The sequence below is a fragment of the Podarcis muralis genome, chromosome 13 (assembly GCF_964188315.1).
Source record: "Podarcis muralis chromosome 13, rPodMur119.hap1.1, whole genome shotgun sequence".
Lineage (NCBI taxonomy): Eukaryota > Metazoa > Chordata > Lepidosauria > Squamata > Lacertidae > Podarcis > Podarcis muralis.
The window spans coordinates 24,640,346-24,654,225 of NC_135667.1; the positions used below are offsets into that span (position 1 = coordinate 24,640,346).

The 13,880-nt window shown below is 43.2% G+C and overlaps 2 protein-coding genes across 2 annotated transcripts; both read left to right on the top strand.

The window, feature by feature from the left end:
* The first annotated feature begins 1,476 nt into the window (after nt 1-1,476).
* LOC114583061 (olfactory receptor 14A16-like) lies at nt 1,477-2,442 on the top strand. Its single transcript, XM_028704409.2, has one exon. The coding sequence runs from the start codon at nt 1,486-1,488 to the stop codon at nt 2,440-2,442; it is 957 nt and encodes a 318-aa protein (XP_028560242.2). The 5' UTR covers nt 1,477-1,485.
* An 8,658-nt stretch (nt 2,443-11,100) lies between these two features.
* On the top strand, nt 11,101-12,069 carry LOC114583058 (olfactory receptor 14A16-like). Its single transcript, XM_028704405.2, has one exon. The coding sequence runs from the start codon at nt 11,101-11,103 to the stop codon at nt 12,067-12,069; it is 969 nt and encodes a 322-aa protein (XP_028560238.2).
* Nucleotides 12,070-13,880: the final 1,811 nt, after the last annotated feature.

Sequence of the window (13,880 nt, forward strand, 5' to 3'; positions counted from 1 at the left end):
ATCATTTTTTTCCACTTCAATTGATGGACGTTTAACCCGCTTAGGCTGATGGTGGGTTGTTAGTGTTGTTCTAGATCAACTGTGATGATGCTAGCATATCCCATGACATCTCTTGTAATAGATGTCCTCCTGAAAATTTTAAATACCGTAATTGCGTAGAATGTCCTTCTGTATATCCCCTTTCTTGTACAATGAGGAAAATATTGATGATGCAAAACGATATCACAGTCATTCTCTCTTCAAGGAACACACATTTGCCAATGGATTATAGCATTACCCATCACATTAATCAGCATGATTTTAATGTCTCTGCAGACAAGTATTAAAATAAATGGAGAATCAGCTGGATAGCTCAGTTGGTTGGAACATATGTGCTGATAACACCAAGGTTGCAGGTTCGAAGTCTGTATGGGACGGATGTATATTCCTGCATTGCAGGGGTGGGCCTAGGTGATCCTCAGGCTTCCTTCCAACTCTACAATTCTATGATTGTATTATTCTAATAGATTTTATTTGCGTGTGTAGGTCCCCAGGCCACCCCTCAAATAACTTCACACATAACACGTAATTTAGTTTTGGTTTTTTGGGCACTATTTTGGCCACAACTTTATTAAAATACAAAATCAGTGAGTGGTTGTTTAGACATTGGTTATGACTATCTGTCCCCCCGCCTGGGACAGAACTGACATCCCGAGGTCCGATCGGTAGCCAGTAGAAGGGAAAGTCAAACTTGGGGGTCATTTGAGCTAAGCGTCGGACCCACGCCGCTCACCCCAGCAGCTCCCGGAAAGCTTGCTGGCCCTGGTCCTATGACAAGGATTCCCATGACAGGGATTGGGCGGCCCTGGTCCCATAACAGGGATTGGATGAAATCGTGGCAAGCCCCAGGATTCCTTTAACGGAATTCCCTTCAGCGCAATAGGAGGGGTAGGCACAGCCTATCCTGACCCCTCCACCACCAGCATATTATAACCATTGCCTAACCGCAACCTTACAAGTTGTGACAAATTGCTCAGTAGTAGGCAAAAACCAAATGGCACAGCCAATCACCAAATGGCAAAATTCCTACTAGGCCCCCGCGCCAAATCAGACGACCCCATGACAGGCAAAGCAAGGTCAACCAGAAAAGAGGGCGGGCGGGCGGGCGGGCGGGTGATCCGATGCACTCTGCAAAGAGAAAGAGAAACCAGAGTGCACCAATATTTAAAGACTATGGTCCCACCCACCCAATTTGCAACATACAATTTGCCCCAGCAACCCAGTTATCCAATCACAATGCCAGGCAACAACTATTAACCTGCCTGGCAACAAGAGGCCTGGCCCGGTGGCCCACACCGCAACACGTGTTCTCATTTATTGGAGAACACACTTTGCTATACATACAAGTATAAAAATAAATGGAGAATCACTTTTAGTATTCTTATGGGTTTTATTCTCTCTCTCTCTTTCTCTTACAGGTAACACACCGTTGTTTTCACATACAGAATGTCTAATCTGACCTCCACTTCTGGATTTCTGCTTCTGGAATTTTCTCAGGTCCGAGAACTGCAGGTCTTACAGTTCTTTCTGTTCCTAGCATTATACTTAATAATCATAATGGGGAATCTTTTGATCATTGTTGTGATAGCTCTTGACCATCGTCTACATATACCAATGTACTTCTTCCTAATGAACTTGGCCATTTCTGATATTGGCACAGTTTCTGTCACTCTACCCAAATCAATGTTTAACTTACTCATAAACAGCAGTCACATTTCCTATTTTGAATGTGTCTCTCAAATTTTCTTCTTTTTAGTCTTTGAATGCTTAGATTTTGCTATTTTAATAATAATGGCACATGACCGGTATGTTGCTATCTGCAATCCACTGCAATATGAACAAATCATGAATGAAGGAGCCTGCGTTCAGATGACAACCATTGCGTGGATTGCCAGTATTCTCTATTCTGTGTTACACACTGCTGGCACATTTTCAATGAACTTCTGCTCCAATCGTGTTGATCAATTCTTCTGTGAAATCCCCAAATTAATGAAATTGTCTTGCTCTGACTTATACCTAGTTGAAGTTGGAATTCTTGTATTTAGTTATATCATAGCATTGGGATGCTTCATTTTCATTATTAAAACTTACGTGTGGATTTTCACTACAGTCCTCAAAATCCCTTCCAAACAGGGACAGCATAAGGCCCTCTCCACTTGCCTGCCCCACCTCCTTGTTGTCTCTCTGTATGTGTTCTCTGCAACCTTTGTTTATGCAACACCACATAGTAATATCTCACCTGACCTGGATCTAGTCTTTGCTGTGATATATACTATACTTCCTTCTTTACTAAATCCCTTCATCTATAGCTTGAGAAACAAAGAGATCCAGACTGCATTGCAGAAGCTATTGAATCTTAAACACTTGTATGGCACTGTTCCCAAATTTGTTCTGAAAAGTTGAAATGCTGTAGAGCCCTATCTGGGAGGTGAGATCTCACATCGTGATGCTTATTAGTGTCCCATCACTAGATGATGTACACTGTGTCGGGACATGTGGGTGGGCCTGCTCCATGGTGGCTCCCAAGCTTTGGAATTCCATTTCCCTTGAGATTTCTCAGGCATTCATGCTGTTTCCTTTCTAATCTTAGCTTAAAACAAGGGTGTTTTTTTTTGGGGGGGGGTGCCATTGAATTGATGCTGAGTTGCTTGTTTATGTGTTTTTGATTTTAACTTGTGCTGATTGAATTCTGTTGTAGGTTCCTAGTTTTAAGCTCTGAAATTACTGGATAGGATTGGGATATTTATATTTTAAATACATAACACGTAATGTCCTTATTTTCTTAGAATACACCCTTACCAGATTGTTAACCTTACTTGTTTAAAAAGAAGCTGTAGATTCACACAGTGGAGGCATATGTTGTTCTCTACCCATATTATTTTGGCAATGCTGCCTTCTGTCCAGGTCTCCCAACAGTTCCAGCCAGCATGGCTCGTGGCTACATTTTTCTAAGGATTACAGCTTGAAAGTGAGTATAAATTTCCCTGAGCACTTGCTGAATTTGGAAATTTATACCATGAAAAATGAAAGTTGCTTTGTGGAAACTAGGGGTTTTTCTTGGTTATTATTTAGAATAAAACTCTTTAAATTTTGACGATATACACACTGTAAACATGAAGACGGGACTTAACATATTTTCATGTGTTGAGACTATGTGGCTCAAGAGATAAAGATTTAATTTACCAAAAATGTTAGTGAAACAAAGCACAATTCATGTGATATATTTATTCTAAATACAAAGTACCAAGGAACTGAACATTATATTTATTCATTCATTCCATTACCCCTTGCCAAGATACCTTTTGAACTAATGAAATACCTGTACATCTTTTTCCCCAGACATAAATAAATAAATGCACAGGCTGGTTATTAGAAATAAGAAGCTTTCCAGCTATCCAAGTTCAATTGTTTGTTTGTGTGTGTTTGTGTATAGATGGACAGATTGATACAGACTAATATTGTTAAAGGATTACTGGATTTGCTTTGAATATGTGCTTCCCCTTTAAGCCCATTATATTGTACCTCTATGATTGGACTCTGTGGGAGAAGGCACTGCAGTGTCTTTTTAAGCACCCTTTTTACATGTCTCAAGAGTCCATTGTGTTGCCATTAAGAGATAGTGATTCATGCCTGCAGAAGGCGACAGTAGACTCACCCTCTTCAGCTGGATGCCACATGATCCTAGTACAGTGGTACCTCGGGTTACAGAAGCTTCAGATTACAGAGACTTCAGGTTACAGACACCGCTAACCCAGAAATAGTACCTCGGGTTAAGAACTTTGCTTCAGGATGAGAACAGAAATCGTGTGGCGGCAGCAGGAGGCCCCATTAGCTAAAGTGGTACCTCAGATTAAGAACAGTTTCAGGTTAAGAACGGACATCCAGAACGAATTAAGTTCTTAACCCGAGGTATCACTTTGTAGGAAAACCACAGGCCAGAATAGGCTCTGGCACAACCTTTTTATGATTGGTAGGCACCTTTCTGAAAGGTGCTTTGGTGATCCTAAGGTTTACGCCAAATCTCCTCCAGCAGGCTGTGCCTTCAGCCATGGGAAGCAGTGGTAGAGGAAGTTGCAAAGGTGCAAGGGGGGGGAGCAGGAGGGTGACAAGTGACAGTGGAGGGGGGGTTGTGGGGACATGGTGCATACTGGCACCTGTTTTTCTTTTAAAACAATAACAAAAAACCACTGAATATAGCATATGTTTTCTCGTGTTTCGTTGCAGTATATTAATAAGTAAAACAAATGCAAAAGGCCAAGGTGGTGCAATGATTTTTCTCTGCAAGAGCAAACCAGTGCTCTGTCACAAAAGCCACCTTGTGGTTCGAGGACCTGACCACCGTGATGTGGAAAGAATACACAAGGGACACGTTATATAAGGTTAATGGGCAATGAAAGGCCACAACTTTATTGATTACAGCAGTGAAAAGGTATTGGCTTAGGCATTGGATCTCTCAAGCAAGTGGGTTTATTCACCAGTAGGTGGAGCCTGTTGATGCCAATCCAACTATAGGCTCACCCCTGATGTCACCGAGGGTCGTGCCATGGCCTCCCGCCAAGCAGGCATCGGACAGAATACACGACTGCCAGATTCCTTTAACGGAATACCCAAAAATTGAAGGCATAGGCGATGGCCACACCTAGCTCTTCGACACACCACACCACATTAATCCAATGCCTAACCTACCCACCAATACCACAAAAGTTGTGACGATTGCTACGATGTAGGCGAAAAAACCAAAAAGCCTAATGCCAAATGGAAAAACTCCTACCAGGCCTCCTAGGCAACCAGGGCGACCAACCTAAGGTCCATAGCAAGGCCAGTGACCTAAGCCCTAACTCAAAGGGAGTGGAGGGTGGGTGACTCGCGGCGAGACGACGAAGAATGAGGCCAGGCAGAGGCTGTCGCCGCAGCAAAAGGCTGCTGAACACGCCCCCTCTCAGGCACCTGGTTGGATGCCTGCCGAGGGGCGTGGGCGCCAGCCAGGTGAGATGGAGGCAGGGGGCTAACGCCCCCTGCTAGGGGCGGTGCTCGGCTCCCGCCCACAACCACTCCCCTCTCTTGCAGGGAGGAGAGTCTTTGTGGGACCCGACCACCGTGATGTGGAAAGAATACACAAGGGACACGTTATATAAGGTTAATGGGCAATGAAAGGCCACAACTTTATTGATTACAGCAGTGAAAAGGTATTGGCTTAGGCATTGGATCTCTCAAGCAAGTGGGTTTATTCACCAGTAGGTGGAGCCTGTTGATGCCAATCCAACTATAGGCTCACCCCTGATGTCACCGAGGGTCGTGCCATGGCCTCCCACCAAGCAGGCATCGGACAGAATACACGACCGCCAGATTCCTTTAACGGAATACCCAAAAATTGAAGGCATAGGCGATGGCCACACCTAGCTCTTCGACACACCACAACACATTATTCCAATGCCTAACCGCCACCCGAGCCAAAAGGCTCGCCGCCAATACCCTCACGGCTGTAACCAATCCCGGATGCAATTGATGACACTATCTAACCAAATGTCATTCCCCAGGTCTGATAAATGCACCCCGTCATTCCGGTATAAGGCTTGGTCACCGATCCGGATACGTTCTTGATAAATGACTCGGCCATCCATGAAGCGCACCCAACGGGCCACTGCCCGATTTACGAGTTTCCTGTTTTTTTCAATGGCCATACAGCTCTGCGCACCGCGCCAAAATATTCTCTTCAGCAAAGAGGACCAGAACACCGTCGTTCTGGGACATGAGGCTGCAAACGCATTCAAGTCTCTTTTTATGTTTGACAACAACTCCACGCTCCTTCTGTTGGCAAGGTCATTCTCCCCTAATTGAATGACAAGGATATCGGGAGGGCCGAACATGGCAACTTTCTCCCACAGCAATGGCATAAGCTCGTCCCAGCGCATGCCTCTTCTCGAAAACCAGGAAACTTGAACTTCAGGTGATAAACCAAGATTAGGTACGAGGCCGCAGCTGACCACCCAAACGCGGGCCCAATAGACAATACTGTGGCCGCAAATCCACACGCATTTCCTGTGCACAGCTGAGGATGAAAGGACAGAGAAAAGAACCGGTAAGTAGGGGTGATATATCCGGGCACAATCTAACGAATATAACTTTTATAAGCATTGGATTTCCACCGACCCAATTCTTTGATCTTATCCGCAGGCAGACCCAAGTGGGCGGCTGTTGTTGCGGCACCGATTCTGAATGAGTGTGCGGTATATTCAAGGGACGGTAAACCACACGACTCGATAGCTTTGCGGAGTACCCTGGTGAATTGGTGTCTCAACAAGGGTGACCCATCCTCGTGAACCAGGAGTGGACCAGGGCCGGGTGGTCTAAGGTAGAGGTACCGCCTAGTGTCCTTTACCGGGCATGGGCCCTGCTGAGCCGACGCTGTCAGCTCAGCTAGAACCCCCCTACCAGCCTAATCAGTTTTGGACTGGCGTATCCTGACCGTCAAAGTCGATTCAGACAACAGCACGTCCTCCATAAGGAGGCCACGCGTTGAAACCCTTGCGCCAGCTTCCACCACGACTTCGCCAACTCTCAGAGCGCCAAAAAAGGCGATGGCGTACGCCGCTGAAAAGAGGCGGGCCTCAAACTTGCTCCAGCAAATTGACGTGAGCTTCGTGTGTATTTGAGATAGCAACCCATAAGAAATTGGCTTATGTCCCTCGGCCCTGGGGGGTTGTGACCTGCCCCAACCTTCAATAGCTCTACGGATCAGAAAGTTGCTGCACGGGTCGTCAGAAAATGTGGCTTTAGAAAAGAAGCTGATGGCCGCTACGTGTATCTTTAATGTTTTGGGAGCACGTCGAGATGGGAAAGGTACTGAAGAACATCGTCAGAGGTGGGTGGTACGTTATGCGACAGCCCAGATAACCCAGACCTGAAACCCAGGAAATCGCACCAGGCCTTCTTGTAAGACCTGAGAGTGGAGGGTGTGACAGACGCTAATACTCCCTGAATCACTTTGCGTCTCCAACGTTCCATAGGTGCTCCGGAAAGGGCTCGGGCAACGGTTGTGCACCAGGTGCTAGCGACCAGAAGCGAGATATCTGAAAGCGAGACAAAGCATCGGCTATATCATTACTGGTCCCAGGAATAAATTTGGCTGAAAATATGTTGTACTCAAGGCACCGGAGGACGAACGCCCGCAGAAGGGAGGAAACCCTCGCAGACCGAGATGACTGCCTGGCTAGTATGTTCACCACTGCCAGGTTGTCGGTCCTGAAGCATACGCGGTGATTTCGAAACTCCTCCGTCCAGATGTGAACGGCCACCACTATAGGAAAAAACTCAAGAAAGGTGAGATCCCGCGTGATGGCCTGACCCTGCCATCCCGTTGGCCATCGTTGCGCACACCAACGTCCCCTGAAGTACAAGCCAAAGCCTAGAGACCCCGCCGCGTCTGATTGGACCTGGAAGTCTGATGACAAATTTAAAACATCCTGCCATAGAGATACCCATTGTATTTTTCCAAAAATGTCATCCACACCTCCAGGTCAGCCTCTCCCGCCCACAACCACTCCCCTCTCTTGCAGGGAGGAGAGTCTTTGTAGATATTATTGTCATGTTCCCGAAAAGGAATAACATCAGTCAACACTCAAGGAACTACCATCAAAAGAGTGTCACCTTGTGCTTATTGAAGTCTTCAAGTGCTTGAAGAACAAGAACAACAACAGCAGCAGCCACCCTTTTCCATTTTATGCTTCTTTTAAATTTTGAATTGGACGATTAGGCTGAAGTCATGTTGTTCTCCCACAAATCAATGTAAAAAATGCAATGCCAAACTTTCTTCTTGAGATTTAATATGGATAGGAATGGCTTCAGATTCATGATTACTGCCAGTGATAACAAATCTGATTTTGTATCTCTAAGATTGGAATTTGTAGGAGAAGGAACTGCTGAAATGGTCAGACCAATCTCTTTGTTAAGGTAATAGCCCTAGCCTGCTTGCTAAGTATCCTTTTCACATGTCTTAAGTATAAAAAAGGAGAGTTATTTTAGGGTATCTTGGAATATCATAGCCCATACTAGTTTGTATAATATTCAGTACTTCTGTCCAGAAGTTCTTAATTTTCTTTTTATTAAGGGTCTCTAAAGGGTTTCGAAGCAAAAAACTCTTACAGGTGTAAATGACATAAAGCAAACATAAAACAGCAGTAAATTCATTCATCCATTCATTTTACATGAATGATAAAATTTACGTAATTGTCGTAAATAAAATAAAATAAAATAGAGCACTGTCATCCTGAAGTTCTATCACCACCGAACTGTCATGTGACAAAGGTCTTTGAGAGCAGAAGCAGTAGAAGGAAGCAGTAAAGAAAAGCTGCAAAATCACTCTAGCTTGCTGAATCTCTGTGACTTATCCAGAGGATAACTCATTCTCTGTATAAATGTTTTGTATCTGTTTGCAGGCAGACTCTGTGGAGCCTCTGAGTCTCTCTGTGTGTGGAGCCTGACTCAGGAATGGAGCTTGTGCTCAGTGAAGCCTGTACTCTGTTTTATGCTCTGAATGTGACTTAATTTTCTGTTACACTATGCTGTTATTTGCAAACAAGTTTATTTTAAATCAGTAAAGCTTTTATTCTTTTACTGAAGAAGACTCTGCATTATTAATTTAAGCTGCGCATCACAAACCCCTTTGCTGAAGCTTGGCCTTTGTACTGGCTCAGCTCCACAACAGTTCTGTCAAACAGATTAACATTTGGGAACTAAAACTTACAAAGCGTGTTCTCCTTCATAGAGAGCATGTGTTGCAATGGGGTCTGACAGGCCACCCCTCTGTTGCTGGGTGGGTTAGTATGGATGACCATACACAGTGATTGGGCAGTTGGGTTACTGGGCAAATTTTGGTGTTGCCATTTAGGGGGATGGACCAAAGGTTATAAAATCAAGTCACGCACCACTGACTGTGCTTTTTCGCTGCGTGCATCGGATCACCCGCCCTACCTACCTAATCTAGGGCTATTGCGTTGACCTAGCTAAGCCTGTCATGGGCTTGTCTGCTTTTAGGGCAGGGGCCTGGTAGGAATTTTGTCCATTTGGCTGATTGGCTGGTGCCATTTGGTTTTTGCCTACTGCGTAGCAAATCGTCACAACTTGTAAGGTTGTGGTTAGGCATTGGTTTAAAAATTGGTTGGTGGAGGGGTAAGGATTGGTGGTGCCTTCTCCTCCAATGCTGCTGTGGCAAGGGAATTCCATTAAAGGAATCCAGGGGCTTGCCATTCTTTTGTCCGTACCCCTGAATGGGACTTGGGCCTCGCAGGGGAGAGGTGAGGGTCTGGTGCCCGGCTCCATGGTCCCCTCAATATTGTTTCCCTTTACTGGCTTTTGCTGGAATCTGGAAGTCAGTTCTGTCCTGGGGCAGGGGACAGATAGTCAGAACCAATGCCTAAGCAAGCACTCACATTTATGTATTTTAATAAAGTTGTGGCCATAATTATGCCAAAAACCTTAAACAAAAATTATGTGTGAATTGTCAATTATTTAGGGGTGGCTTGGGGGACCTTGACACACAACCCTATGTAACATAGAAACATCAACAACAACCACCAATGGCATCTGCAAAATGCTTTGTTGAGCCAGCCTCTCAACAATGTTCTATTTTCTCTGGGGGTTACAGCTGTAAAAGGCAATACAGAACAACTCTTTGCAGGTACAGTATAGTACTTGCATGTTAAGCCAAAACCGTAACATCAAGGGAACAAAATAGAATTAATTATAGACATTAACATTCCTATTGCCTTATTGGTACCAATCATCTATTTAGGTTAGCGTGGAAACAAACAAAGAGAAGGCGAAGGAAAAAAATTCAACACATTTTTCCGATCAGGTGCACTGGGCTCCTGGGAGAATGTCTCCAAGATGTCAAAGAAAATAGAACTACAAATTCCTTCCCACAGCTAATAGACCTCATTGTTGGTAGATACACACAGAGGGCTAGGTTTCAAAGAAAAATTAAGAAAGATCAAAGAACTGGGTGAACTACATGCCTTGTCTGCCCATTGCAGACATTGTTGAAACAAGATAAGTTCAACGTACACATACATGCAACATAATACTTCAAAGTCTTCTTCCTGAGCAACTGGATTCTCTCTTTTGAAAACTGCTTCATTTGAACCGATAAGAGATTTACACCTGAAACCAGTGGTGCTTATTTCAATAATGTGAGTGAGTACATCCATTTACAACCATTTAATAGTAAAATTCAACGCACAAAGTATGTCTCATAAAATTTAGTGGGACTTCATCCCAGCTAAGTGTTCACAGGATTGCAACCTACATTACTAAAATATACCTGTTTTGTTATTAAAATATAAATTGTAAGATTTCAATCCAGAAGTTATAACACTATACCTCTTGATGAATTGCAATTTAGTAGTTTCATGGTGCAATCTCCTTTTGCAGTTTCTTTTTTCAAGTGCAACCATATTAAGCTCAAAAAATACTCTCTCCAAATTCAGTCGGATGAATTTCTATGGGTGCTGGAACTACTAAGAGGGAATCTTTTCCAATCTTAACACAAGACAGAGTCTGTCGGGAAAGAGGCAATCTCAGATAATAGGAGACCAATTCACTTAGCATTCTAATATGTAATATGAGTAGTATAATTGTGGCCAGAAACTAATTTGTAACCACTGCAGGTGTTTTGTGAGTTCAAAATTGAACCCTGGTCAGTAATAAGACTACTGCATTTTGAACCAGCTGAAATTTCTGAGATATCTACCTATTTTTCTGAAGGATAGAGTAATTATGCAGATTTCCTCCTGTACCCCCAAAGATTCTCATCTACTCCAGATGCATTTATGACATCCACTTTGTTGTACTATGAGGAAAATATTGAAGGGGCAATAAGAATATCACAGTCCTCCCTACGCGAACCACACATTTCATGGTGGATTGCAGCACTGCCCATAACATTAATAAATATGAATTTAAAATATCTGCATATAAGCATTAAATGAAATGGAGAATCAGTTCTGATATTTTGTGGGATTTTCTATCCCTCACAGATAGCAGGCAATCTTGTGTGACATAAAAATGGACAATCTGACATCCACATCTGGATTTCTACTTCTAGAATTTTCTCAGAACCGAGAACTACAGATACTACACTTCCTTGTGTTCCTAGGACTATACTTGTTAACGGTAATCGGGAATCTTTTGATCATCTTTTTAATAGCCCTTGACCATCACCTGCATACACCAATGTACTTCTTCCTCATGAACTTGGCCGTTTCTGATATTGGCTCAGTTACTGTCATTCAACCCAAATCCATGGTTAATTCAATCATGAATAACAGACACATTTCGTATGCTGCATGTGTCACTCAAGTTTTCTTCTTTTTCCTCTTTGGATGCTCTGATTTTACCCTGTTAACCATAATGGCACATGACAGGTATGTTGCCATATGTAATCCACTGCAATATGAAATAGTTATGAACAAAGGGGCCTGCATTCAGATGATTACCATTGCATGGATCACCAGTATTCTCTATGCTGTGCTACACACTGCAGGCACATTTTCCATTACGTTCTGTTCCAGTCGTGTTGATCAATTCTTCTGTGAAGTCCCAAAACTACTAAAATTGTCCTGCTCTGACTTATACCTAGTTCAAGTTGGACTCCTTTTATTTAGCTGTATTTCAGTTTTTGGATGCTTTGTCTTCATCATTGTAACTTACGCATGGATTTTGAGTACAGTCCTCAAAATGCCTTCTGAACAGGGACGGCATAAGGCCCTCTCCACCTGCCTTCCCCACCTCATGGTTGTCTCTGTCTTCATTTTCACTGCAGTCTTTGCCTACATCAGACCACCTAGTAATAGCTCATCTGGCCTGGATCTAGTCTTTGCTGTGATATATACTATTCTTCCCCCTATGCTCAACCCATTCATCTATAGCATAAGAAACAAAGAGATCCAGACTGCATTGTGGAAACAATTGAATCTTAAGCAATTTCCTGACACTGTTCCTAGATGTATCCAGAAATGCTTGGGATTTCCTTGAACAGTCCTGCCCAGGCGTTGAAATTGTTGAGATCTGCGAAAGAATTCCTATCACTGGAGACAGATAAAATGTGGGGCCACAGGGGTGGTCTTCCATGTCTGCTAGTAGTTATCATGTTCGCTACATATTATCTCTTTTAATTTATATTGATGTTTTAAAATATATTCTATCTATTGGCTCTGTTTAGCTTTGCTGGGGTGGTTTCTTTATTATTGAAGATATATGCTTGTTTTAAATGATGCTGACGGTGGCATATTTTAGTCTTATTGATGTACAGCCTGAGATCTCTGCATTAAGCATAGATGTAAATATGTTGCCTCCCATGTTTAACTATGTTTGCTTGCACCATTTTAGCTTTTCAGCACATGTATGTACAATCTCCCTGCATTCCATGCATGCTTTTCTGGAGTCTTTAAGAAAGAAGGATTGTAGGATTAACTTTCTGTTTTTCTATTAATGTGTGATATTGATGCCTGGTATTAATGGTGTATTTTTCTCAAGCGTCTCATGTGGGAACAGTTGGGCTAATGCCATTACTTTTCAAAATGGCAACAGCAAGTCAATCTACCAATATTTCTGTGAAATCCAAAACTACTAAAATTGTGTTGCTCTGACTTATACCTAGTTGAAGTTGGACATCTTGTGTTTAGCTGTATATCTGTGTTTGGATGCTTTGTTTTCATCATTGTAACTTATGTGTGGATCTTGACTGCAGTCCTCAAAATGCCTTCTGAACAGGGACGCCATAAAGCCCTCTCCACCTGCCTGCCCCACCTCCTTGTTGTCTCTCTGCTTATGTTCACTGGACTCTTTACCTATATCGGACAACCGATGAGTAACAGCTCATGTGGCCTAGATCTTTTCTTTGCTGTGATATATACTATTCTTCCCCCTATGCTCACCCCATTCATCTGTAGCATGAGAAACAAAGAGATCCAGACTCTTGGACTCTGTGGAAACAATCAAATCTTAAGCAATTTCCTGACACTATTCCCAGGTTTATTCTGAAATGTTTGTGATTTCCTTTTATAGCCCTTCCTAGGAGTTGAGATCTGCTGGGGTTGCAGGCATGAAAAGTATGCAGCAGAACAATTTAGAATACACATGTGTTGTTGCCCCGTACTCCATAGATATTATTTTGTTGAGTTTTGAAAAATTAAACCATTATTACAGTTCATCGTAGTGTCACCCAGATAGACTGTGAACAGGGTAACTTTGCTATTGCAACAATCCCTACCCTGGACCTTTCCATATCTTGTTGGCATCCAACTACTATCAGCCAGGACCACTTATCATCCTGTTTTGGGTTGAAGGGAGATGGTGTCAAACAAAATATCAAAGGCCATTGGTTCCCCACTCACTTAAATTGATTGGTTTTCTATTGTCATCTAAAAGCAATGCATGGTATTAAAGTAACAGCATTTATTCCCCCCGTGTTGTTTTCCGTGTTGTTATTGGCTAAACCAAATGGTCTTTGCTGTGATGTATGCTATACTTCCTTCATCATTAAATCCCTTCATTTATAGCTTGAGAAACGAAGAGATCCAGACTGCATTGCAGAAGCTATTGAATCTTAAATGCTTGTATGGCACTGTTCCCAGATTTGTTCTGAAAAGCTAAAATATTGTAGAGCCCTGCCTGGGAGGTGATATCTTACACGGAGACACTTATTAGTGTCCCATCACTGGGGGACATGTGGGTGGGCCTGCTCCCATGGCATGTGGTTACATTTTTCATAGCGGAACAGTTAGGGCCAGAGGCGCTAGCTTGCGAGGGATGTGGGGGGACAATGTCATGAGTGTGACATTGTG